The sequence below is a fragment of the Typopeltis vanoorti genome, chromosome 6, assembly GCF_054136105.1.
Source record: "Typopeltis vanoorti isolate ZY-2024b chromosome 6, IOZ_Tvanoo_1.0, whole genome shotgun sequence".
NCBI lineage: Eukaryota > Metazoa > Arthropoda > Arachnida > Uropygi > Thelyphonidae > Typopeltis > Typopeltis vanoorti.
The window spans coordinates 63,674,592-63,701,685 of record NC_143554.1 but is presented as its reverse complement, the minus strand read 5'-3'; the positions used below and the strand labels follow the sequence as shown (position 1 = coordinate 63,701,685).

Genomic DNA, 27,094 nt, shown 5'->3' with positions numbered 1-27,094 from the left:
CCCATCTGGCAACTGTTCCTAAAGTCTCACACAAAGTTTTGTTTATTTTAGTGGACTTTTCTTGCAGAATGAAAAACTTGATGATGGCCTCTGTGTCTTTGAATTTCTTCAAAACCTCCGACATGCCTTATTATATAGCCTAAAAGAAAAAGAACAAATTATTACAATTTGATGAAACATGGAAGTTAATGGGTTTTAAGATATGTTCTTTCTTGTGGTTATATCAGTTGCTTTAATATAATTTTTGTTCTGGGTGTTTATCAGAACTTTTCGGCCACCTCTTGTAAGTGCCAGGAGGACATCATGTTGGAGGTTCAATGGAGTATTGACAGTACTAAGAAAGGATTAAAAACGAATTTCAATGCTTTCAATATTTCATCTGTCTTTGTGTGTTTGTTACATCTTCAGAGAGTACAAATAACACTTGTAACACACAAAGACAGCACAATACTCAATGAAACACAGGGGGGGGGGGGAGGCTCCTAAGTCCTGTCTAGGTAGTGCATCCTTTATGGACATTTGTAGGTGGCCTAGGATGTAATTGGGAAGTCTGATAATTATTGTTTCTCAAAATTTGGGAAGTTTTTTGTGCCCATTTTTGTTTAAATTAGGTTGATTTAAATCTGAATGTGATCGGAAAATGGATATTATTCTCTGAGATTGCTCGATCTACATCCCACCAAAATGGGTTAAAAAAATTAAAAATCCTACTTAAAAAAAGTATCTTTCTTGCTGCCTGGCATTACAAAAAAACTCAAACCCTTCAGTTCTCACCCACTCCCTGTTATACAGTTTACCTAAAATCCACAAACCCAATCCTCCACCCAAGACCTATAGTAGATGCCCTATACTACAAATTGTTCAAACAGCCTGGCAAACTCTCTTACTTGCAACATCCTATATAAAAAACTACCTGATTGAAAATTCGACTTTAGATAATAGATATATTGGTAAGCTTTGACACCACCTTACTGTTTATTTACTAATATTCCCTTGAATGACACCTTAACTCTTAAAAAAAATGTTTTACCTTCTGATATCTTGATCTCTTTTCCTTCGCCATCACTTCTGGTTATTTTTCTTGGAGGAATGAAATTTACAAACTTGAGAGAACTGCTATGGGTTCCTGCCCCACCTGCCAATTTTTACATGGAAAACTTTAATAAATGAGCCATAAACTCAGCCTCCCCCCTTCTATCTGGCTACGATATGTAGATAATGTGTTTTCTATTTGGCCTCATGGCTCAGACACATTAGACTCCTTTCTCTGTCACCTCCATAGTCCACATCCCAGAATCTAGTTTAAGATGGAAAAGGAAAATAACAATAGTTTACTTTTTTAAATAATGAAACCTTTGGTGAAATCATAATTAAAAGAAACATATGTATTAACCACAGTGAAAATTATTTAATTGTAAATATTTCATTCTAACTGTATGTTATTCCCGAAGATACTTAGGATGAAATATTTACAATTAAATAGTTTTCACTGTGGTTAATATGTGTGTTTCTTTTAATTAATAACAATAGTTTACCTTTCCCAGACATCTTAATGACATATCTTCTGACTGGTAACCACTCCTTCATTGTATACAGAAAACCAACTCGCACACTCCCCCACCACCACCATCACCCCTCTCAACAATAGACCATATAATTGTTGTTCCAGTAAAACCTCTCTTTCAACAGAACTCAACCATATACACTACACCTTTCTATCCAATGGCTACAGTACTTACAGAATTAAGAAAAATCAATCCTCCCCACAGTCCTCAGCCATCCCTTCAGAAGGATTTCAGAAATGCCACCACTGTTCTCTACGTCCAGGGTATGTTGGAAAAAATAGTCAGGTCTTTAAACCTCTATACAGCTTTTAAGCCCCACTGGAAACTTGCTACCCTTATCCATTCTATCAAAGATCAGCCCCTCCTCTTTCTGTGCCAAGAGTATATAAAGTATCCCCTTCCTGTAAGTTGGATTACTTCATACAGACAAGTAGATCAGACTTCCATTCGTTTAGATGAACACAAAACTTACATCTGCAATGACAACTATGGTCAATCTGGTCTGCAAAACCAGATTGACCAATCACAGGATCTTCTGGAAGAAAACCATCATGCTCCATCACAGTAAATTTAAAAAAGAAAAATTGTTTTTGGAATCTGCAGTGGCATTCAGAAATCAACCTAATACAGGTGCAAAAAAGTTCCAAAAATTTGGGAAACAATAATTGCCAGAGGACCCAGAGAATTACATCATTGTATCAATTGCTGAATCATTGAACCTGCTATCTCCAATTCACTTTTCATTCTCTACTACCTTGGTTCTGTGGAACAGCCTTCTCCATGGAGTATTCCGCAAAGACCTCTGGCTCTTTAACAAGAATATCAACCAAAATTCTAAATATAGGTTTCCAATCTTATTCGTGCGCTTTTCTTTGCTTTTACAGTAACTGTACTTAAAGATTTGCCTGTTTTCTACTCAGCAAATAAAATATCAAAAAAGAAAGCATTGTCCAGTGATAAAAATGGACAATTTTGTTAGGTAAATTGATCAAATGCATTTAGCAAAAACTAATATTTTCATCAGCAGATCTGCTTCTAAATAAAATGTAATAAATTGAATTGATGTTTAGTATGTAACAATTTCAGTATACTGTATATATCTGAAGTAATTTATGAACATAATCTTCAGTTGAGATGAGCTGCTCTGTCAGTGAAATCTACATTCAAAGTGATAAAATAGGAAATGAATGTTTTAGGCACTTCTGATTATAACCTTTGGTTGGAAAGATTTGGAATGCTTGTAACATTCATAAGGCATTTTCAACTGAAGGTGAATTAGCATGGGCCATATGGAGGCACTAGTGTTTTCCTTCCAAGTCACAAAGAAACAAATGATTCATAAAAGCTGATAGTTTTATGTATTTATCATTTCACACATGAAAATTTGCAATTTTGTTATAATTACATATTTTCTTTTCAGGATTTTTTCGAAGAAGTATCACAAAGAATGCAGTGTATCAGTGCAAATATGGTAACAACTGTGAGATTGACATGTACATGAGGAGGAAATGCCAGGAATGTAGGCTAAAAAAGTGCCTCAGTGTTGGTATGAGACCAGAATGTAAGTTGAACTACAAAAAAATAATGAAACTTATCACATCACTTTTTTTTGCTCATTATGTGCATAAATTATAAAAACATACAAGGTTTCACAAATCTCAATACACTGTTGGCCCAACTTTTCAGCTGTAGTTATACTCATTTCCTCTAAATGTTGAATGAATAGACAAATATTATAGCCAATTCTTCCCAAAATGACGTTTTCTCTAGTGAAATTGGATATATCAGTTCCATCTCTTAACTGATCTGATTCTTTTCATAGGTCTTGACAGGGTTCAAGCTGGTGCTGTTTGATGGTCATTAAAGCTTATGCATTCTCATTTCCTCATAGGCCTTCCAGCATGGTTACTGTTATTATGCCAATTCAGCTGGTTATTAGTAGTACTTCTAATGGCTTATCACAACATTCGAAAAAATAAACATTTTAATCCAGTATTTTGCCTATGGTGATTGAGACATTTTAAGGATAATGATAAGGGAGAGTCTGGTAGATCTGCAGCTAACTAACCAGAAACAACACCACCACAAGCATATAATTATGAATGAAAATAAAATGGTCTGACCAACCATGTGAAGCTTGATAACCTACATGCAGAAAGATGGAGAAAACCCATTACCTTTAAAGACGCTGTTTCAGAAATGATGGAAATCAGCATATGCTCTTCAGAACACTCCTAATTTAAACAGATTTGAATGTAAAATACCACCAAATAGCAGGGTGTTGAAAGTTTTTTTTTGACTTGGCTATGCTATAAGTTAAAGATGCCAAGAAAATAATTATTCTTGGTTTCATCCTTTTTCCAAGTGTAAGCAAACAAAAGCAAATGTTTGCATGTGAAGTAACTTCATAACTGTGCTACTTGTATATAGGCTTAGCCCCCCCCCCCCACACTCACTTGCATTATGAGCTATTTAAAGTATTGTACAAATATGATGCACAATAAGTGCAACTGCCACAATGTGAGCAACACACTTGTTCTGTGTATATAACAGTATTTATTTGGCAACCATGATACCTAAACACTGAAAAGTGCACAATCATGACTGTCTCTCCAGAGCCATAGCCTTTCAAATGGTCTGTTGAAAGTCAAACCAGTGCTGTAATGTTTGGTTCATGTGTAACAGCTCTTTCCAAGAAACCATGGTATTAATATTTTCATCAGCAGATCTGCTTCTAAATAAAATGTAAATTGAATTGATGTTTACTATTCATCGACTTTAATATCTTTTTTAGTATGTAACAATTTCAGGATATATATATATCTGAAGTAATTTATGAACATAATCTTCAGTTGAGATGAGCTGCTCTGTCAGTGAAATCTACATTCAAAGTGATAAAATATGAAATGAATGTCTTAGGCACTGCTGTATCATGATTATGACCTTTGGTTGGAAAGATTTGGAATGCTTGTAACATTCATAAGGCATTTTCAACTGAAGGTGAATTAGCATGGGCCATATGGAGGCACCAGTGTTTTCCTTCCAGTGATAAATAGTAAACTTTGGTGCAAATCTTTACAAATACTATTGTCTCGAATTCAATGTTGAGAGTTTTACTGATGCATGGTGTAGGAATACACAATCTTCAGATTTCTTTTCTGTCAGTTTATGCAGTATTTTTCACTTCCTTTTTTTTTTTTAATGAATGATTCTTAGATGCTTTAAATGTGCTACAGTTGCATGATCTGATTGACGATTAGTATGACAACCTATAATAACACCTCACTGGAAATCGTAACCCACACAAATTTCAGTAATTTAGAGTGTATTCCCTTGCTGTATTGCATTGTCATTGCTGGTTATGCAGTATTAGGAAGGAAAAATGATATTCATGTAATTTTTGCATCAGAGTAGATTATGTTTGAATATTCCTCTTCTTCATTTTTTGTATTTTTTTTATCTCTGTTTCTTTTAAAAATGAATGTGATATTGGAATTGTGATTTGTACCTCTCCTATCCGGCTTTGCCCTCATATAAAGTGATAAAATGGAGTTGGACCATAATTAGATTAACTACTTCATGTGAATGACCTGTTTAAATCTTATCTATTTAGGTTTTCTATGTATGAATATCTGATTATTGAGAAATGTATAGTATAACTACTAATTATATATTAAAAGTTTATTTTTCACTTGGTTAGACTATAATAAAGGTGGCACACCATTTGGCAACTCCTATAGGTAGAGATGACCTTGCTAATGCTTCTGCCTAGTATCTCCACTTGGGCCTGGCTCCCACTGAAGAGACCTCAATAAAGGTAGAAACTAGTCTGGGTAGTGGCCCTTCCCTTAATGCATAACATTATACATATCCTCAAGGAGATGTGTTTTTCATTATGGGAGATACTGAGATAGGAGTGATGTTAGCTTGCTCCACCTTTGCAACGAGTTGCCTGGTGTACTACCTTACCCCAGTCCTGAAGATACTTTCAGGCGCAAACTTTGTTTGCTCACACTTGTATTAAGGATTAAACTAAATGTATTATAATTATAATTATATATTAATGCAGCTAAGTTGAATAACTTTCATAAATCATAAATACCCAAGGGAACAAGCCGAGATTGTGTTCTAGCTAATTATTGATGTGGTTATACAGCTTTATGGGATACACAACTTTACATATGGGGTTATCTCTAGATCCTGGGTAAATGTTTTTAATGAGTCTGTGAAGCTCAACTCAGTAATGACAAATTTTTCATTTATTTTTATTTTTTATGTTGATCCTACCTACAAAAGGTTGGAAATCTGTAGCATATTAGGCTGGGCCTGGTTGGCTGGATAGTTAACATACCTACTTTTCATCAAGCAGGCTGCAAGTTGAAATCCCACTGTGGACATGGATGCCAGTGATATTTAGATGGGAGATGGATTTCGTTGCTTGGTGTATGACCCCCCCCCCTTTCCTGGAAGCCTTGGCTTCCAAGAAAGGGGGGGGGAGGTCATACACCAAGTCTTGGATTATCCTATGGAGTGATGAAGTACATTTTCATGTTTGTAAACACTCAAAACCTTGCATCTGGGCTACACAGAATCCCTGTACATTTCAACAAATTCCCTCATAAATGTCACAGTATGGATTGGATTTACTACAAAGTTAGTTATCAGGCTGTTTTTCTTGGAAGAAATCTATTGAACAGGACTGCAACCTGCATGGTCATGGCTGTGCATTATCATGACACGTTGAGCAGTTTTGTCATCCTGCAACTGCAGCAAAGAAGCTACATGAACACAACAGTTTTGATGCAAGAGACAGCACCTTGCCATATAGGATGTGGAGTTAAACAATTATTGCATCAACATTTTACAGAGGACAGGGTAATCAGTTGCTCATTTTCTATGAAATTTCCATCATGTTCACCAGGCCTTAACTCATGTGAAATTTGGCTTTGGTGTTATTTCAAAGTAATGGTGTATTGGGGAAAAATTCTTCACCTGGAAGATTTTGAAAGACAAAATCACAGATCACATGCAAAACCTTTAGACAGATTAGTTGTATTTCCATTGTAGACAATACTGTATCAGCTACTGGTCCTGAACAAAGGCCGACATTGAACATCACCTCCTTGATAGTCAACTCTGTGATATGTTTTTTGTATCATATTATTTTATGAAATGAGTGATCATTTCATAAAATAATATGATACATATAACTTCAAATAACTTCGTTTGTCATTGACTCTGAATCATTTCATAATCACATATCATCCAGTTCACATTAATATAGTTTTCTCTTGTTCATAGTGTAATATTTCTCCTATTGGCCATTTTTTATCTATTTTATCTGATCTCATATAGAGATGGTTCTTGTTTTAAAGCATGAAAAATTATGGAACACATGCAACTTGGTCGTGATAAGCTACTGAGCACATGTTAAGATGTGTTTTTCATGACAGTCTTCTTTTTTGCTTAGTATAGTAATCATTGCTTGATAGGATACTTTGATCAATGATTTTTTTATTTTTTTTTATGGCATAAAGACATCAAGGATCATACTGTGCCAGGACACAGCAGTACACATGGTAATTGGTTAGTAGGACAATCACAAACATCCAATGCTTTGGCAGGATTTGAACCTGCAGCCACTTGGCTGGAGAGCAGATATACTAACCACTCAGCCAATTTGAAGTTTAAAGAAGAGAATAACTGAGTTTTATTGGACATAAAAATAAGTACAGGAATTAATAGACCTACTAGTTTTGGCACTAAAATCATGTGTCTTCTTCTGGGACAACACAGAAAAAATATGCAGAACTAGTAGGTCAATTAATTTTTGTATACAGTTATTTTTACATGATTATTAATTAACTTAAGGAATTCACAACATACACTAGAATATAAATTAAATTAAACTTTAATTTAATATATATTTCCAATATTTCGGAAACGTCACGTTGCCATCTTCAAAGGAACTTAAAATAAAGACATATGCATGCAGGCACTACACACAGCAAATGAGGAAGAAGCGAGGAAGCTATTGTTTCTCCTAAAATTCCTGATGGAGCCCCCCCCCAACGGGCTATGTAGGTATTCTCTAATTTATATTCTAGTGTACATTGTGAATTCCTTAAGTTAATTAATAAACATGTATAACCAACGTATAAGCCTTCCTACGAGAGTTATTTTTACAACAAATAAATCTCGGTTATTCTTTCTAGTAATCATTGCATTGATCCTATTGTAAAACATGAGATTCAGTATATAATTGTATTATGTGTATTATTTATATCCAGAATGAACTTTAGTAGATATAAATGATAAGAATGAATTGGCTAAGATAATAGTAGCAGATTAGAGAACCCATGGTTCGAATAATGAATAACATGGTGGTGGTAAAACAGTTCAAATTGCTAATATTGGATGTTGAGAAGAGAAATTAGTGAAAGGGATGAAGATATTAGTAGGGAGGAACTAAGAAGAAGAATGGCTAATATTGTTTCTCCTGCAGGATCAACTTGAGGTAATCAGGTGCAGGTGAGATGGTAGTGAAAAATAGTAGTGTTGAATATAAGTGCAATGGTAAGAGCAGATATAGATTGCTTGATAGATTGATAGTAAATCTAAAGAGAGTAATTTTCTCTCTCTTTGGATGTATGTTTGCTTATTTTTTTTTTTTGAGATTGTTGTAAATTTTTAATTACATAACAAAAGAGAACCCCTATTAATATACTTCATTACCAACATTAATTGAAAGATGAAATAAAAAGTTACCAGCAAAAAAGTGAAGTAATCATATTAATAGCTTTCTTTTTACCATTTCTTTTATAAAATGTTAGATCAGTGGATTTCTCTTTGTTCTTCTGAATATTTGTTAATCCTTCTCTACCCAAACTTGATGACAACAGATAGGTATGATGATTACATGATATAAATTTTATATTAAAAAAAAATGTACAGAAAGTAAGATCAACTTACCCTCTGTAGTAGAGGTTCCCGCAAGGAAACAATTGGTTAATTTTGTGGGAGGTAGGTAGGTTGGCTAGTTGTTTTGGATTTATGGTCAAAGCAAATATGTTTTGACTATGTTGTGCATCCTTTTCTGGCTGGTTTGCCCATTATGTGAGATGAAAACCCCTGCATCTCTTTGAGATGTTGAATGGAGAGAAAGTTAAGTTAAGCAAAACCTCTCTCCTTTAAACTAAAGTTAAGGGAGAGAGGTTTTGCTAATGGAAAAATGAATTCTTTCACGTTGCTTTGTATCATTACAATTTTTCCTGTTACCTCCCTTAACTTTTTTTTTGAATGCTTCCCTTTTGAAAATAGAAGTCTTTCCTCTATAAACATGGTTACTAGAGCAAACTGAACCACTCTAAAGGAACTGTAACATGATAATAGGTAAGGCTCCAAGAAGAAGGAAAGTCAGTATTTGTGGTCAGAGGGATGAATGCAATAAAGGTTTTTGAAAGATTAAGCAAGTTATGAGAAATTTGAGAATTGCAAACTTCATTTTTCTCCTCCTCAAGATTAAATTGAGTAGATAAGCATTCAATGTGAATAAAATGCTGGTTGATGTATCTGCTATGAGAAGTGTTAACATTTTTTTTATGCAAATACTTCCCATGAAAGGCTATAAACCTATAGTGCATTATTAGAACTATGAGCATCAAGGATTAGATAATCTAGGAGTCCTGCTTTAGAGACCAAATATGTTACCTTTTCAAGCCACTTCAGGCTTTTAATAAACAGAGTTGAATTGGAATTCAAACCACGGTGTTTGGCTGGATAGTGGGGATCGACTCTTGTGGTTGTTTAAGGTATAATTGAAACTGAGTGGGACATATGGAGTGTATCATAATGAATTGTTTGACAAGCCATATACATTAAGAATGTCACTTGAATTCTCTACAAATTATGATCCTAGAATCCCCCCCCCCCCAAAAAAAAGAAAAAAAAAACTTAGACTACTTTCAAGCAAACCTGACAGAATAGTGCTAGATGATTATTTACAACACTGATCTGGATGTCTCCTAAAGTAATGTTATAGCACAGTGTAGCTTTCCAAAAGATACATGATAAACTTGATTTTAAACCAGGAATAGAAATCATTATCAGAGGATGTTATATGGCAGCATGATCTAAGACAGAATTATTAGACTGAGTAGTTTGAGGACTACAATAAATCAACTTTTTGTTTATTTCTGAGCTGTTGCAGGTGATAATGCAAAGTTTGAAAGAGAAATGAAAAGCGTGTCTGATGTTGTAGGGTTTCAAGTAGTTTTGACCTATATGCTGATTTTATTATTTAGAATATGATGATAGCAGTGGCTAATGAGGACAATACACACAAAGTATATACCATCTTATTAAACCAATATATTGCTGTTGATTTAATTTTGTCTGTTAATTGCATGTATTCTCTGGATTGATTTCTCTTTTGGGTGAAAGACATTTCATACAGAGATAGCAGGGTTTTTCACCCTGTAGCACATTTAGTTGAAAAGCCCTTGTAAAGATTCTTCACATAGTAGATTAGATTCAAACCAAACTAAAGGGCAATGTCATTAACAACTAAACTGTAGAGGTTAATATATCTGATAGTAGTAGATGCAGCATTTGAAAATGTATTATGTGTTAGAAGTGGAGTAAGGTCAGCATTATGTAAGAGTGATACTGAGTCTCATTATTATATGCAAATGAGCATAGCATAAAAGCAGGCATTTTGGAGTGATTTTCCATTTCATGTCTGGAGTGAGAACAAGACATTTTGTGATAGCAAAACTCTTGGATATGACAAGACATCACTTAACTGATGAATTCAGGTGGTAAGCCATCATAAGAATAGAGGTCAGGCTGAGGTAACTAGATGGTTGCATGAGAGTTCTTTGGTTCTCACAAACTATGGAACCAATTCCAACAGTCACAAACAGCATCCTAGAGATGCAGTGAAGGAAGACCACTGGCTACAACTGCAGTGAGTAATCAGATATCTCTGATTATCTATTTATTGAAACATGAGGTCTACCCTGCATCAGCTAAAGGAACATTGGTATCCGCTTCCACTATGTGCATAAGGCTTCATGAAGGTGATCTGTCTGATAGGCAGCCTGCATGCCCCTATGCTCATGCCACAGGAGAGAATGTTTGAAATGGGCCAGGCTCCACGTCAACTGGACCAAGACCAATGGGGGATCAGTATTGTTTACAGATGAGTCCTGATTTGCCCTACAAAGCAATAACCAGGCAGGCTGTGATCTGGAGAGAAATAGAGACATGTTATCATCCCTCTAATATCTGTGAAAGGGACACTTATGATGGAGATAGCATGATGGTTTGGGGAGGCATCTAGTTGGGTGGACATACTGACCTACATGTGCATCCTAGCAGACCCACCCATGAATGCTGAAACTTAGAGATGTGGTCATGGTGTTTGTTCATATGTGGATGCAATAGGGCAGACATTTATCCTACAAAAAAAAAAAAAAAATTTCTCATCCTCATCAAGAAAAGCTCATGAATCAATCAATATCTTTAAAAAGAAACTACTGTACATGTGAGCTGGCCAGCCAGGTCTCTTGATCTTAATCCTATTGAACCTGTCTGAGATGCTCTTGGTAGACATGTTGTCCCCCCCCCCCACCTAAAAAAAAAAAAAAACCTTGAGGGATTTAGGAAAGCTTGGCAGGAGCAATGACTGTTATTACCTAATAAGCTTCTGGATACCATTTATAAATGGTATGAAACATAGTTGTGAGCACTGTATTGCTGTGAGGGCTGACTTAACTTCCTTATTCAGGCATTTTTGACAATCTCATTTGTTACTGAATTACACTATTTATTTACATTTTTGTGGGTGTTTCTTTCACATCTCATATTATACTGCCTTTCCCTGAATTGTATTATTAAAATTCATCATGTAGTTTTTGAGTTATTGTGCGATTTTTCTCTTTGTGCTTTAATATATGGAAATCAGTATACACAACAAGTCACATGGTCAAAAACTTTAGGAGCTAGACTTGAAGAGTATGATTCACAAATGTGAAATAGGTACACTTAAGTGAGGAGTTTCTTGGAAAGTGTGCAAATCCCAGCTGTATGTGGGAGGTCTTACACCTTAGTGTTTTAAACTGTTTTTGCACTTCAGCACATTTTTCCTATAAGCAAAAAAATTTAGAATATCTAGAGGCAAAAGTGGTGTGCAAGACAACATCTTCTTGTATACATAATGCTGATCTGGAGAATCATGCATCTAGGCAAGCATTATGTGTAAATCCATGAAATGCTAATCTTGATATGTACATTAGTAATGATATTTAAGCTTGATCCCATGTGATGAGTCTGTGGACTCTAGGTAATATAATATCCTCTTAATAATAATGAAAGATGGTTTTGATTTTTTTTCTCTCTTCATAATGGCATGATTTTTCTAATCTGTTTTTTGTATCTAGGTGTGGTGCCTGAATATCAATGTGCCATCAAAAGAGAATCAAAAAAGGCACAGAAGGAAAAAGCACAGCCTAATAGCACAACAAAGGACAGTGGTTCAGATAAGGAAGAAAAGGCCCCTGGTGGTAAAACTCTCACACAGGCGCAAGAGGAGTTGATTAATAAACTAGTCTACTTCCAAGAAGAGTTTGAATCACCCTCAGAAGAGGATTTCAAAAAGATAACAGTAAATATTTTATTATTATTGAATTAAATTTAAATTTTTCTTTATGTTGGCACAGACTAGAAATGAATTTATAATATGCAATACAGACTCATATTACTTACCTGCCATGAGGTATCTAAAGGCTGAGATCAGCATGTGTGGTGCATCATATTGATGGTACTGGATTGCAGCCTTTAGATACCACATGGCAGAAAGAGGATAGGCAGGTAAGTAATATGAGTTGATGAGGCTAGGGACGTGGGAATGATGGTAGACAGAGAGTTGAAGTTCAGAGGGCATATTGCAAAAGTTGGTAAAATAGCTCAAAGGATTATTTAGATGTTGAAAAACATGCTAACAAGTAGATAGGGAAGTTGTTATCCCTCTTTATAAGGCTATAATTTGGCTGCATCTTGACTATTGTATACAGAGTTGGTCACCTGACGATCTTGGTGATCAGCAAGTGATAGAAAGATTCAGGGGACGAGTAACTAAGCTGCTGATAGGTTGAAGGTGCATGGATTACAGTTTAGTTAATAGGTAGAAAAGAGGGAGCATGATGCAAACTTTTAAGATATTACAAGGGTTTTATAAAATTGATACAAAGGAAAATTTTCAATATATGACAAATAATCAGGGAATAGGGGGGGGGGGTCACCTGTGGAAGTTGTGTAACAGTGTGATTAGTAGGATTTGCAGACTAGCTTTTTTGCATGGAGACAGTGATGAATGAGTGGAATAGGCTGCATGAGTTTAAGGTGAGGTTTAATGGGATTTTTGTGTATGATAGTTTGCATCTCTCAGGATGAGTCTCCAGACTCCATGGAGATGCTGCATAATATAATTATCTTATCTTTTGCACCTAATCCTGCTTTTATCTGGCTCTCCTAACCATTCTTTACCAAGTTAGTTTAGGCCCCCCCCCCCCCCCCCCATTCTGGGATCCATGTCAGTACTATCCTTGGAATATTTCCCCTGTTTGTTCTCACTACCTGGCCAACCAATTTCTGTCTTATCTTTCACTAGCAATACTTTATTTTCTTTGTCTTTTAATATAGCTATTCATTTGTTATACATTATGGTCAAAATATTTTTAATATTTTACACAAGCACTTAAACTTATTTGGCTTCATCTTTCTGAAAATTATAACAACAAAGCCTCCTTCATATTGCCAATGAAGATCTTTATTTTGGTTTTATATCTGGATGATTCTATATGCTTAGTCTTCTAAAGGAGTATTTGGTTTCATCAGTCTGTTATATTCTTGTCATTTCCACTTTTAGTATCAATATTAGCTCCTAAGTATACACAATGCTTAACTTCGACTGTGCGTTGGTCAATTTCACTCCCCCCCCTTACTTTCTGGCATTTGGTGTTCAGTTCAGGAGCTTTTATTTTATTCATATCTATTTTAAGTCCAACTCTTTCGGCTGTTGTGCATAATCTAGCTTTTCCTGCTATGATGTGAGATTCTGTTTTGTTACTCTTATAACCTTTTCCATAATCCAATGAATGAATGAATGACTTATGTTGAAAATGTAATCTATACATTATGCAACAATGTTATATCTCAAACAATACTGATATTTGATGTGCAGTGATAGTTTTTACTTTCATTATACATTTATTATTCTCGCATATTTATGAAGAATGCGATAGCTTCTAATTATTATTCATAATGTGTATCTGTCAACACTGTCAAAAGCTTTAGCAAAATCTATAAAATTTAATAAGGAAGTTCTAAATTCATATTTTACTTTTCATCTTTCATAAAATTTAGGTTAATCATGTATAATAATTTTTTAAGGCCTTTCCCCTTGGTGAGACTGAAGAGGATAGCATGAAAAGGTTTCAGCATATTACAGAAATCACTATCCTTACTGTTCAACTGATTGTTGAGTTTTCAAAAAGAGTTCCAGGCTTTGACAATCTTCTTCGAGAGGATCAGATAACACTTTTAAAGGTAAAGGCATCAAAAGACTACTTTTCAGTGTTTCTCAAAGTGGGAGCACAAGAGGGTTTAAAAACAAATATGGTGAATGCAATAACTATAGATATATTTGATTGGTTGTGCATTTTTGTAGTGTTTGTAAATTGTTACTTTGGATAACCTAAAATTAGTTGATCTAGAGTATTAAAAATATACATTCATTATTATTTTTCTGGACTTTGATAGATGAGTCCCAGAAAATATTTTAGGGTTTAAGGGGATCAAACTATTATAAACTGTTTCACAATCCTTAAGTTATTAAAATTTAGCATTTTATGGGACATGCATTATATAGTTTCTCAACAGTTTTAAATACAGTAAAAACTTTTGTTAACAATTAGATTATATAACTATTTACATGTCCTGATAATATTGATAATATGTGTACCATCATCAGGTTCAATATTAATGACCCATCAGTCAGTTATGTTTGTCAAATATGTGTTCACAGGTTTGTTTTCATGCAGAAGGGGATAGTCCTACTGTTATTCAAAAGACTAGTTAATTCACCCCTGTCCAAAAAAAGGTGTCTGCAGTCTGAACAGATCTTTCCTAAGGCACATGCCAAATAGAATCAACTCCCCCCCCTCCTCCCATTCACAGCCTTTATATCATGATAGTCATCCATCAAAAAGGCATTGATTTCAGTGACGTTTTATTTGCTTATTTAAATAAATAAATTTTCTACCTTTTTAATCAGCAATGGGCCAGAAGTGTGTGTTTGATCTTTGTGATGAAACCCATTCAAATAAAAACAACAGAATCTTCTAATGTAAGGCCTAGGTAATTCGTTTTTTGAGTTTTAGACGTGTCTTGCAAAATGTGTAAACACATCATTCAGTTTTTGTCCATATTTAAGATATTTTTGAATGCGGCTAGGCAGATTTTATTGAAATTAGTTATCTAGAATTTTTGCACACATATGTAGAGCCATTTCAAATTTTTATTTCAGTTGGACCAACAAAATTATAGATTGCAACAACCCTGATCTAACTAGATGGAATATAATAAATTTGTGATTTAAGATGTTTGCTAGAAAATGTCCACATGGTTCAATTTTAATTTGCATATGTTCCAAGTGAGTGGCAAAATTCAGCAAAACAACTTTTTTTTTTAGATTCTTCATGTTTTTACAAAGGAACTACCATCCATAGAGTAATTTGAATAATATATAATTTAATTTGAATAATTTGTTAATGCCATGATAGTTTTCAGGAAAATGATGGTAATATTGACAATCAAAATTTCAACTCTGAATATATAGACTTATACATCTAGTTTACATGGATGTATAAGTCTGCTAAGCCTGCATTATATTTGGTCACATGCATATGTTGTAATGTAACAGTTCTTGTTCCTGAATGATGAAAGATTTGTCTTCTTTTTATCAGCAAAATGATAATTCTTCCCTTGCTGTCCTGATGAATTTGGATACACATACCAAAAGGTTCTTGGTTCATTTGTTTAGTGAAATGTCCGCGCGGTTAGCCTAGTGGCTTTGCGCTTCGCAACCATATGCCTGGGGAAGGAGTGTCCTAGGTTCGATTCCCGTCCACGACGTGAGGAGCTTAAGGATCTTCCTCAGCCATAGCCAAGTTAGCCGGTCTTGGGCGTGGGCCGCAGGGTTTTTTCCGCCAGTTTATCTGAGGTTTTTTCATCCCGTAAGCAGGCAAACCGGCCCCGTGAACACACAGGTTACAGTCATAAATACTTACGGCAAGGAAGGCAACGGGAAACCACCTTGCTCATAATCATCTCTCCCTAGAATGGTAGCATATAGCTACCCTCCCACGGCCGTATGGCAGATGGGAACCAGAAGAAGAATTGTTCCACTTTAGAGAATGTTTTGATCATCTGCAATTATTTTTTTACTTGTTTGCATTAATTAAAAATAATTTTTCTGGGGAAGAACATAACTAGAATGGTCTTCATATAATTTTTTAGTTTTAATATTAAAACCAACTGTCACTAAAATTTTTCTGAATTATTTTGCATGATAAGATTCTTTTTTAGATCAACTGATTTGACAAAAATGACCTCATATCTTTATTTGGTAGGCATGTTCAAGTGAAGTGATGATGCTGAGGACAGCCAGGAAGTATGACATCAAAACAGACTCTATTGTTTTTGCCAATAATCAGCCCTACACAAGGGAAAACTACCGTAGTGCCAGTATGGGCGAGTCTGCAGATGCCATCTTCCATTTTTGTCGCAAAATGTGTTTGCTAAAGGTGGACAATGCAGAATATGCATTACTCACAGCCATTGTTATTTTTTCAGGTATATATATCTTATATCTCAATTTATATGATTTTGTTAGAGAAATACAAAAATCTTCTGAGTGTAGTGTGCAAAATTTAAACGTTTCTGTCACAGGTCATATGCTTTCATATTTTATTCCTCTCGACCACAGATGGCAGTGAGGAATAGTTTTATCCTATGTGTTAACTAACTTTCACTTTTATCACAATATCTAGTCCATCTCAAATTTCAATAATACCAGCCTCTAGAGACAGGTGGCAAGATTTCACTGTTTTACATTATAATGCCTAACCTCTTTGATTGAGAGAAGTGGCTGAATGTACAAAAACAAAATTTTAAGAGGACTGGAATAAAGTTAGACTGAGCATATATAATTCATTCTGCATACATTTAAACTTACGTGCTCTAGGTTTTTCAGCCTTTCATATGTGGATCTAATCTGATCTCTGTGTGTGTGTGTGTGTGTATAACATGAGTGATCAAGAATTATAAAAACAGAGCATGATCAGATAATCTGTTTGCTTATTTTTATCTAGATATCTTCATAATAGAATAATGAAGACAGTGAGAATAGCAATAAAAAAGTGTGCATAAAAGTAAGCGATGAGAAGGTGAAAAAAAAAACATTGAATTAGCCTTACATTTAGGCATGTCCCATTTGCTATAAACAAGTCCAGTTTTAACCAATTCCCCCCCCCCCCCCCCCACACACACAATTTATATTGGGTGAGTTAAGTTGAAGCTTTTAAGTGATTGCTCATTTTTCTTAAAATATAACTAAGAAAATAATTAAAAAGATTAGCAGAATTCCTGTGTGAGTATACAGGAAATTGTGACCAAACCTAATTTCCTTATGTACCTTAGTTATTAAACTTCTAAGGACCTTATTCAAAAAATAGACTTCAGAATATCAAATATTATTCCAGTCCATGAAAATGATTAACAATAGCATGTAGCCTCATCTCTGATGCTGCTACATATTCATTATAAAGCATTATCTATGTCTGGGATTCTCAACCTATGATACGCATACCACTGCCTTACTGGTACATCTAATATCTTGAATTAAATATAGTGGTACGCCACTGGAAAAGGTTGAGAATCCCAGATCTATGAGATTCTTCTAATGTCAACTAACTAAGATTAAACCCCTTCTCTTAAAGATGAAAGCAAGATCAACAGTTTGTTCTCTGAAATCACAAGTCTCATATAAAGTGATCATTATAGACTGAGAGAATCAGTACTGTCACCAGGGTGTAGCATAGAGGCAGCCTGCCTCACAGCATGGCTTAATAAGGACACTCGTTCAGCCATATTGCAGTAGGCACTGTCACTACACTAACAGCAATTGTTAGCGTAGCAAGTGCGGAAAGAAGTTTTTCCAGGCTTAAACTGATTAAAAATTATCTGCAAACAGCAATGACCCAAGAAAGATTGGTTGATCCAGACACAGCTTATAATTTAAATTTAGAAGAGCTTATAAAACAGTTTTATCGTGTGATATTCTCGTAGAGCAAACATATAAATTTTAGCCTTCCAGAATTTGCACATCACCTGCGATGCTAATATATAATAGATTTACAACCCACAAAAAAATGGGGGGAAGGGAAGGAGGTTAAGATAGAAATAAAATCAAATTTGACCAAAAAGGAAGCAATAGAAAACTTCATGTTTATATTCCTTCTATTATTCATATAAAGAATATATACATGATACAATGTGCGTGGTATTCATTTCCTTTCAACTCTTAAGAGCAGTAAACATATGCTGTATTCATACTACTTTTTAAATGTTTTTTTGCTATTCTTTATTATATTCTCTTTGATATCCTTGTAATAAGTGATGAAATATGAAGCATTAAATCCATTTTTTAAGCATGTTAAATCATTATTCAATTTTTACAAGAACATCTCTTGCTGCTTTGTAAAGGTGGCATAATAGATTCACTTAAAGTAATGAATTTTGCAGTAAATAGAAGCAGACTATTTTAATATCCCCAAATTTAAATTTGTTATGGAGATGTAGATATAAGTGATTGGAGTTAAAGCTGTATAAACTATACTGATTATCTTCATTATCTAGTGCTCTGTCATTACGATGAATTCATTTGCTCTGTAAGTGAACTAGTTCATATTTTTGTTACCACAGTGCTCTATAGTTCAGATTGTTGTTCTCTTCTGTTATGTCATCTTCTTCCATTCTTCTGTCCCTCGTACATTTATATTCTAATTTTACTATTATTTATCACTTTAGGATATCAGCTATTCCATTGCCGACAAATTTATATTTGTTTAGAACGACTGCACCAGCCGGCAACTAAATTCTGATACTCAAATAAATAACGCTAAGCAACAAAGGGATCACGTGATATGCAGTCGTGGCTCCCCCCTTTTCTTTGTTACGTAAATTGTTTCCCCCTTCACTCATACAGGTCCGAAGGTTTAATAAGTGGTAATTCAATCTCAGAAACAACAGACTCATGAACCTTGACATAAAGAAATACATTTATTATAAACACTTGCATAGATACACTTTATATAATAATTTCAATTCTTATGTTTAAATGAATCAATCCTACATCGCTGTTATATTATTATGTTCAGACTCGACTATTCCATACAGGGTTACTCAGTACTCACTCTCTAAGGACAATTATATACAGACTTTATACAAATTATGTCAGATGTATCTCGTCTTGCATTTTAACAAGAAAAAAATATTCTAATACGTGCTCAAACTCTATCCCCCCCCCCCCCCCCCCACACACACACAACTTAATAAAATTTCAGGCTAATATCTAACATTATATCATATGGTATCTTCCTGACAAACAGTTCGAAGGTTAGGTTCCTTTCTCAGCACAAGCTTAGAGTGGCACCAGCTTATTTGACACAGACAAATCAGTCCAAGTAGTCTTTTAGGCACTATGGATAAGTTAATGCGTGGAGCTCCTTAATTCCTTGGCTCCTATTCCTTTTACGATTACAGTCTATAATGAGTATGAAAAAATTGTACATTACCATCTTTTTCTTTTCTTTTCATGGAGTTTCCGTGACTTCCCTCCACGCTTTCACTTCCGTATTTTCTCACCACGTATTTCATGGCATCAGCGACTTACTTCCACTATCTTTGAAGGTTGCCCTTCGCTGACTTCACTTCCGTATTTTCTCACGTTTTCATGGCATCAGCGACTTACTTCTACTATCTTCGAAGGTTGCCCTTTGCTGACTTCACTTCCGTATTTTCTCACCACGTGTTTTCATGGCATCAGCGACTTACTTCCACTATCTTCGAAGGTTGCCCTTCGCTGACTTCACGTTGGCATAGCTTACCAATGGCTCTCTACTGGAATTCTGACTTCATTCCTTTGGTAGCTCTATTCGACTCGGTACAACAGCAACTGGGAGATTGTTGCTGGGCACCGGCGACAAGCTTCTGTAGCTATCCAGGATTTGGACAGGAATGCAGGAACAGAAAACAAGAGAGAGCGTTTGAGTCTCGCACTGCACCTTATATTACAAATGCGAGCGCCCTCTCTCAGCCACGGCCGATTGGTCACCCCAACTCCGAACTGTTTTGACATGGTTCTAATACATAGATCTCTCATGCACATTTCATAATAACAATTTCGGTCCTGAGACACAATTTCTCTTGCTTATTTTACATAGACATTATCAATTCTAAATACAGATTTCCTAAGTTTACTTAATTTTAACAATCTCAGTCGCTTTGATATACTTCTGAGTGAACACATGTACAATAATCTCTTAGCCCTCTCTCTCTGGAGGCATAAGCATGTCTTTATCCTTAGGTCTAATCGTCACTGTGTGTTGGGTCAGAAACAAGATGGCTTACAAATAGCGAGTCAGCTCCTTTTCCGACACAACACTTCGAACATGGTAGCTCATAGAAAAAAAAGTGCAGTGATAGTAATGTTCTTTTTTCTGTTAAGAATGATTGTACTTCATTTCAATACACAACACACAATAATGTGGATTGCAAAAATAAAGATTGCTGCCAGCTGAAATGGAAAGTTTAGTTGAAGGCCTTGTTTTAAAACTTCTTGATGAATACCCGAGTTGAAGTTATAATTTTTGATTGTAGACTTATAGCATTTCAACTGTTAGCACTTCAGAAGCTCTTTGAAGTCTTTCATTCTTCCCTTTATTCTATTTTATTTATTTTTTTTTGTCAGTCCCATAAATAGCTGTAAGCTGTATTATACCTAAATGAATAATCTGAGAGCTCTGATCTTGAGACCAAACATGGAAGCTTTCCAAGTCTCCAGTAAGTAGGGTGGTGGTCTCAGTCTGACTGATGAAATCTTTCTACCACCTGCAGACAAACATCCATACTGCAGTAGTATTCAAAACCAATGCATATGGTTTAGGGAGAGCAGCAACACTATCCACTAAGTTGACAATCTCATAATTTTTACATAACTTGGTATTTCAATCCAAATAAATTTTGAATAACTAGCCATGCCAGTCTCCTGCATGCTGAATAAACTGTTTACTAAGGTGTATTAAACATTTTGCTTATTTTTCAAATACATAATAATGACTAAATAGAAGTTTGAAAGAAAATTTATGTAAAGATTTCTGTGTGAAATTTAATTTTAGACTAGATATATCAAACATTCATGTATGTGTGGTAACAAAGTGCATTTATGTATACAGAATCTTGCAATAAATACTGTTACAACTACTGCCGCCCCGAACAGAACTGCGCGAGCCCAGTTCCATCAGTGGTATTGTGCACAGATGATATTCGTGTGTTTACCAGTAGAGTGAGAATGAATTGTCTAGCTATATGGATTAGCATGCAGTGGGGGAAATTATGAAAATTGAGTAGCTGGTAATAGCAGTTCACGTGGTTGGAATACAACTACCAGTTATTTTTAACATGATAAAAACACTTGGGATTAGTAGGGTGTTTGTGTATCAAACTGCTAACCATTACAATGATACAGAAGACGTATCTGACCACCAAAGAACAGGTCGACCACATTTCATTAAGATGCAACAGCTTGTGAGGGTTGTGAAGGCGCGCCTCTGCCATAATCCTGTGAGAACTAATAAAGTGATATCGTGAGAGATTAACATTTTGCAGAGAACGATGTCACATGAACTATCTGGCCTAGGGTAAGAGCCTATCATCGTTTTACTGGACACTTCCTAACACCACAACTTATGCATCAAAGGGTGATAAAAGGCACTTCTCTGGTGGTATGCAAACAAAAGACAGAGATACTCTTCACATACAAGAAGAGTTGCTTAACCACCAAAACGATTAGGTATATGCTCTAGACTTGCATAGCACCTAGGATTCAAAGAGGTTGTCATCCTGTGTCAGTGATGGTTCAGTGGGGGGAAAATGTATGAGGTATCCAAGTTGAATTTCTGCAAGAAAGGGGTCAAAACTTCTGCCAAAGTGTATCACAAGACACTGTACTGGAAGCTGTGGTATGGCCTGTGAACAGCACCTTTTCACAGTAGGCCTTCCAACAGGACTCAGCCACTCCACACAACAGTAGCTGGAGGCAGATGTGCCTGAAGAAGTCCCATAAGAATCTGCTGGACTTCAAATTCAAATGGTCAGAGCTTGAGAGAGTAGTGTACAAGACATGACCTCAGCATTGCCTACACCTTTTGGATGTGTGACCTCACAGATTTCGGGAACATTTCGTGAAATCTGTGTGTGAAAGGGGAACATTTCGAACATTGGGTGCTGCTATATGTACATTATACATGTGATTTGTATGTGCTGAAAGCTGTAAATGATTTACTGATAGATTAAACATTTATGCACTGTTCAAGTAGTAACAGTATTTATGACTAGACTAGATGTGTGTGTATGTGTATTTTTTGGCTTTTTTATTTAACAAGTTATTTTACTTTCAGAAAGGCCATGTCTGATGGAGCCAAAGAAGGTGGAAAGAATTCAAGACTTCTATATAGATACTTTGAGAGCCTATGTGGACAACCACCGTCCACCTGGTAAAAATTACTTTGCCAGGTTGCTGTCCATTTTAACTGAATTGCGCTCTTTGGGTAACATGAACTCTGAACTGTGTTTCTCATTGAAAGTACAGAATAAGAAATTGCCTCCTTTCCTGGCAGAGATCTGGGACATTCAGGAATAACGACTCCTGCAAAACATCATTCCACTGAAGCATGCTGTTTTACCATCTGCAAAGTTGATCCTTCTGGCATTGAAACTTTCATTCCATCACGTTGAGAACCAAAGCAAAGTTACAATGCCATTCTTCGTTACCATGCTTTCTGTTTTCCTTCAGATAGCCTGCATCCATGATGTTGGTAGTACCTGCCACTTAACTGTACAAATACATTGGAATTTTTTTTCCTGCATCCGGAATATGCAAGACAGATTTAGCATCTGCAGTGGTGCTCATGTTGACTTCCTAGGCTGTGTGCTCCTAAGGTTGTGATTTTTTCCCCTCAAAATAACAAGGGTAATTACGTTGATGGACTTGAATCCGACATATATATATACATATATATAACATATATGTGTGTATATATATATATATATATATATAAATAAGCAGGACATTAAAAATGCCAGGCAACGCACAACTGTGATGGCCATGTTGCAAGATAGACATTCAGGTTTTGAATTATTTCACTAATACCGGTGACCTAACCCATAGCAGCCTCATTTCTTTGTTATCCGAGATCTTTGCACTTGTCTCATCCCTTGCACAAATTATCATTGGCTTCATATGAACAGAAAAATTATCCATTCATCATCATCATCACAACATACAACTTTAACAAAACAACAACAAAAAAGACTCAAAGTGTTACATTATTTGAAAAGTACCTCGTGTATGGGGGAGGGACTGGGTTATCAACTATCTGATGGCAATTAAATGTTAAGGGGGGCCCTCCATCAAATCTTGGACTGGTGCTGCCATCTCTAGATGTGTTCAGATGTAAGCACTTTGTTTCTTTGTATATTAATAGAAGCTGTGGTCATGGGAATGAAACAAAGCAGCATTTATCTTCTGGCATTATAGAATAGTCCTGAATGTTTTTGTCCTCTCCTCTCATGTGATATGTTTGTACATGATGCCGCAGTACTTCTGTTACAAGCTTGAGAAGTTTATAGTCTGTTAAGAGTTACTAGAAAAAGCAAGTTTTCTTATCTCCGTATACCCACTGTTTGTGTTGTCCATCTTCTTTATTTGTTGTTAGGTCTCCTCACTAAACAGTAACAGAAGCCACAGAAAAGAGCCTTTTGATAGGCTTTGTATATAGTCCAGAATGAGTTTAGGTAACTTTAAGGGGGGAAAAAAGGGTAGCAAATAAAACATTACATTTCAGAACAGTGCATTTCTTAAATATGTATTCTCCTTTGTTACCTGGTGTAAATTATGAGGATTATGGGTGCTTTAATGTTAGCAGCTATTTCAAAAAACTATATATAAAAATAGGATGGTAGGGGAAAATTATGATTCAAGAATGTTTTTCTGAAAAACTGAAACAATAACTTTCTCTTTCTCTCCCTTCTCTAAAGTGACTATGTAGAAACCTCCTAGCTTGGATACAAGGGTAAAAATAAATAGCACTCTTACAGTTGTATAAAATTTTTTTCAAAGTGACCCATAGGTGTCAGTAAAACTATTTGTTCTTCTCTATCTCTTTCACTTTATTCATTTTTGAAATACTTTTGACAGGGAACTATCCTAATGCAACTAACTCCCGGTAATCCCTTTGCTATATGTATATAAATATATACATATATCTATAACCACCTTCATAGTAATCTGGGACATCAACAGGAGAGCAGATGTGCCTGGCACACCCACTGCTGCGTTGATGGCTTGATGCTGAGATTAATTCTGAAGGGGTGAATATTGTGATAGAATACTGTTATGATACATGAGTATGGCCTTAAATTTGCATATTAAGGGTATATGGGTACATAGTAGCAGCTTATCATGTAATATATGTTTATTGTAACTTCTTACTAACATTATAGAGAAAGATGGGAAGAATGAATAGAATTGTCAGTTTTCATGGCTTCCCTCCTTATAAATGAACTCTGCATGTAAATAGTATGATATGATATTTTAATGAAACGTTTTATGGAAGTGATTTTACTTAATTCATAAATATCAAAGTGTATGACTTAGTGGCTAGGGTTTTCTTTTTTTTTTTTTTTAAATTAAAAATTAGTCTAATTTCTCTTGAACATGATATATAAAATGTGAAAACATTTAAATTCTATTTATTTTTATTATTGTAACTGTACTCCACATACCGCATGAGTGATGCTGCTTCCACAACTGCCTTAAATTTGTAAATAAGATTGCTGTGCTTTACCATTTTTCAGAATTCTAATTGGTATAAATAGCATACAGTGTGCTATATAGATTTTATCTAAATGAATGTGGGGAGTATATAGTAAGTTCGCTGAAGTTTCCTTAAAGCTATTACCTAACTCCTGAGATAATTCTTAAAAATTGATAAACAACAATTTATGTTTTTTTTTAAAATAAAGAACTTCAGATCTGAAATTTGTTCCAGATGTATATATTTGAAGGGAATGAGGAGGGAAGACACTGAAAATATTTCTAAAGAATGCTGGAATTGGGTACTCCTTTTATGTAATTAAGTATCTGCAGGAAAAAAAAAAAGGCTGAGTACCTAAGCCAGTTTCTAAATGGGAAAAAAAAAGCAGATGAAAATGCTGTTCATTCCTTCTCAGGAAAGCTCAGAGATGTAAGGAAATAAGCTATGCCTCTGTGTAAAAAAAAAAAAAAAAAATATATATATATTATGGAGGAGGGTGCTATGTAAAGGGTTTTGGATAAACTTAGAAACCTCCCCATATAATAATAGTGTATGTAGTGCAAGTTGGGTTGGTCTCCTGGAGGGGGGACATCTCTGTTGTACAGAAACTGATTGTAACTTTTGTGATGTTCTATATTTTTCAAATTAAAATTAGCCACATTTACTATGTTTTGTAGTTTTTATTTTTGATTAAATACAATTACATTTTACACAATTCAGCAGCTATAGTTGTAACTGGAAATAAGTATCATAAAAAAGAAAGAACATCTAGCAGATATAAATACTGTATACCATTTTAAGCAAGGATAAGTGATATGGAATAAATTATATAAACAAAGGATAGCTGACTTGAAAAAAATGAAAGGTGATTATTTATGAGCTACTGCAAATTATACACAACACATTAGCTAGATAGGTGTTTTAGGTTATATGGTTTTAAGTAATTTCTTACTATATACCTTTAGAGAATACACAAAATACTAGGACAGCAAAACATTAAAAATTCTATTACTGTTCCCCTTTTCATTATCTTCTAGGTGGCTGAAAAATATCTCATTTCCATATGAGCTCAACTAATGCATCTTCAACTGAAAATACCTTATAAGGTTCTCTGCATCTTGAATGGGATTTGAAATCAGATCTTTTTGCTAGGACATTTTCTTGACTGAACTATGGGGATTCCTACTGTCTACCTTCCAATTTAGTCTATTGTTTCTCTGCCTAAGCCAGTCACTTTAATTTTTTATATAACTACTATGATTGGGCTAAGAGTTAGATAACCCAGAACTTTTGTCAAGAAAAAAAATCAAGTTCCTTAACCAATGCATGGTACAAGCATGTTATAGGTTCTGTAACCTGTTATGTGTGGGAGTGATTGCAAATCATCTGCCACACAAGATATGCCCTTTGATTTTTCCTGCCTGTTTGCTTCAAATATCTGTTTTGTTGATAATTCACTTCAGATTTAGGTCTGATTATACATTCTCAAATATTAATATCTTCATTTTTAATATGGTTTTACCATTGATAATATAGTTCCCTCAGAACCTAGTTTCTAATTCATACTTTAAAATTAGTTTGAACGCTATATTTTAAAATCTTTTTCTTTCTCTCTCTCTTTTTCTTTTCTAAGTGCCTTACCTAAAAGCACCTATTCGATTTATTGTCTATCTGCACACAAATTGTTGCAGGACTGTGGAGTTTTATTAAAAGTTGGTATTTTCATAAAAATTTGTCATGCCATATCAATTTTCATTTCAGTGAGACTGTTAGTTGGCAAGGTGCACAAAGGGACAATTATTATATAGTGCAATAAGTACACTTTAGCAAGTTGAAATTTAATTACATTTAAGATTTAGGATGGAAACTCAGAAGATGTTCATGTGGTTCAGGTTTGGTTAATTTTTATTGGCAAATTGATTTAATTTGATAGCAATAATTCAGTGCATGCCAGATGGATTCAATGGCATGTGGTATACAGGATTTCTGTTAAAAATCTGATGAATCATTTCAACTGCACCACACTTGAAGTGGAAAAATAAAATAATTTATCGAGTATATTAAACCAAAGTGGGTTAATGTTTCATTAACTACTGACAGACTTGTTACTCGTATAACAAATCTTTCTTTCAAAGTTATTACACATTGGTCAGCATTCATTCGTGTAGAATTTATGGAGACAAAAACACATGTTAGAGCAATTACTTTACCTATAATTAGGAAAACACAGTGTTTTGGTCTCTATATTGAGGTCATCATTAGGAAAACATAAATGAGACAGCTAAATCTAATTGCTTTGTTAACCATTTA

General features: G+C 34.9%; 1 protein-coding gene across 5 annotated transcripts in view; it reads left to right on the top strand.

The window, feature by feature from the left end:
* LOC150105498 (ecdysone receptor-like) overlaps window positions 1-25,451 on the top strand; it is a 240,631-nt gene extending 215,180 nt beyond the window's left edge. For all 5 annotated transcript variants that reach the window (XM_090394208.1, XM_090394209.1, XM_090394207.1 and 2 more), the window contains 5 exons: window positions 2,986-3,126; window positions 12,008-12,231; window positions 14,019-14,174; window positions 16,259-16,481; window positions 22,367-25,451. In XM_090394208.1, coding sequence (XP_090250334.1) covers window positions 2,986-3,126; window positions 12,008-12,231; window positions 14,019-14,174; window positions 16,259-16,481; window positions 22,367-22,608 — 986 coding nt within the window. In that variant the 3' untranslated portion in view covers window positions 22,609-25,451. The remainder of the gene's footprint in view (window positions 1-2,985; window positions 3,127-12,007; window positions 12,232-14,018; window positions 14,175-16,258; window positions 16,482-22,366) is intronic.
* The last annotated feature ends 1,643 nt before the right edge of the window (window positions 25,452-27,094 follow it).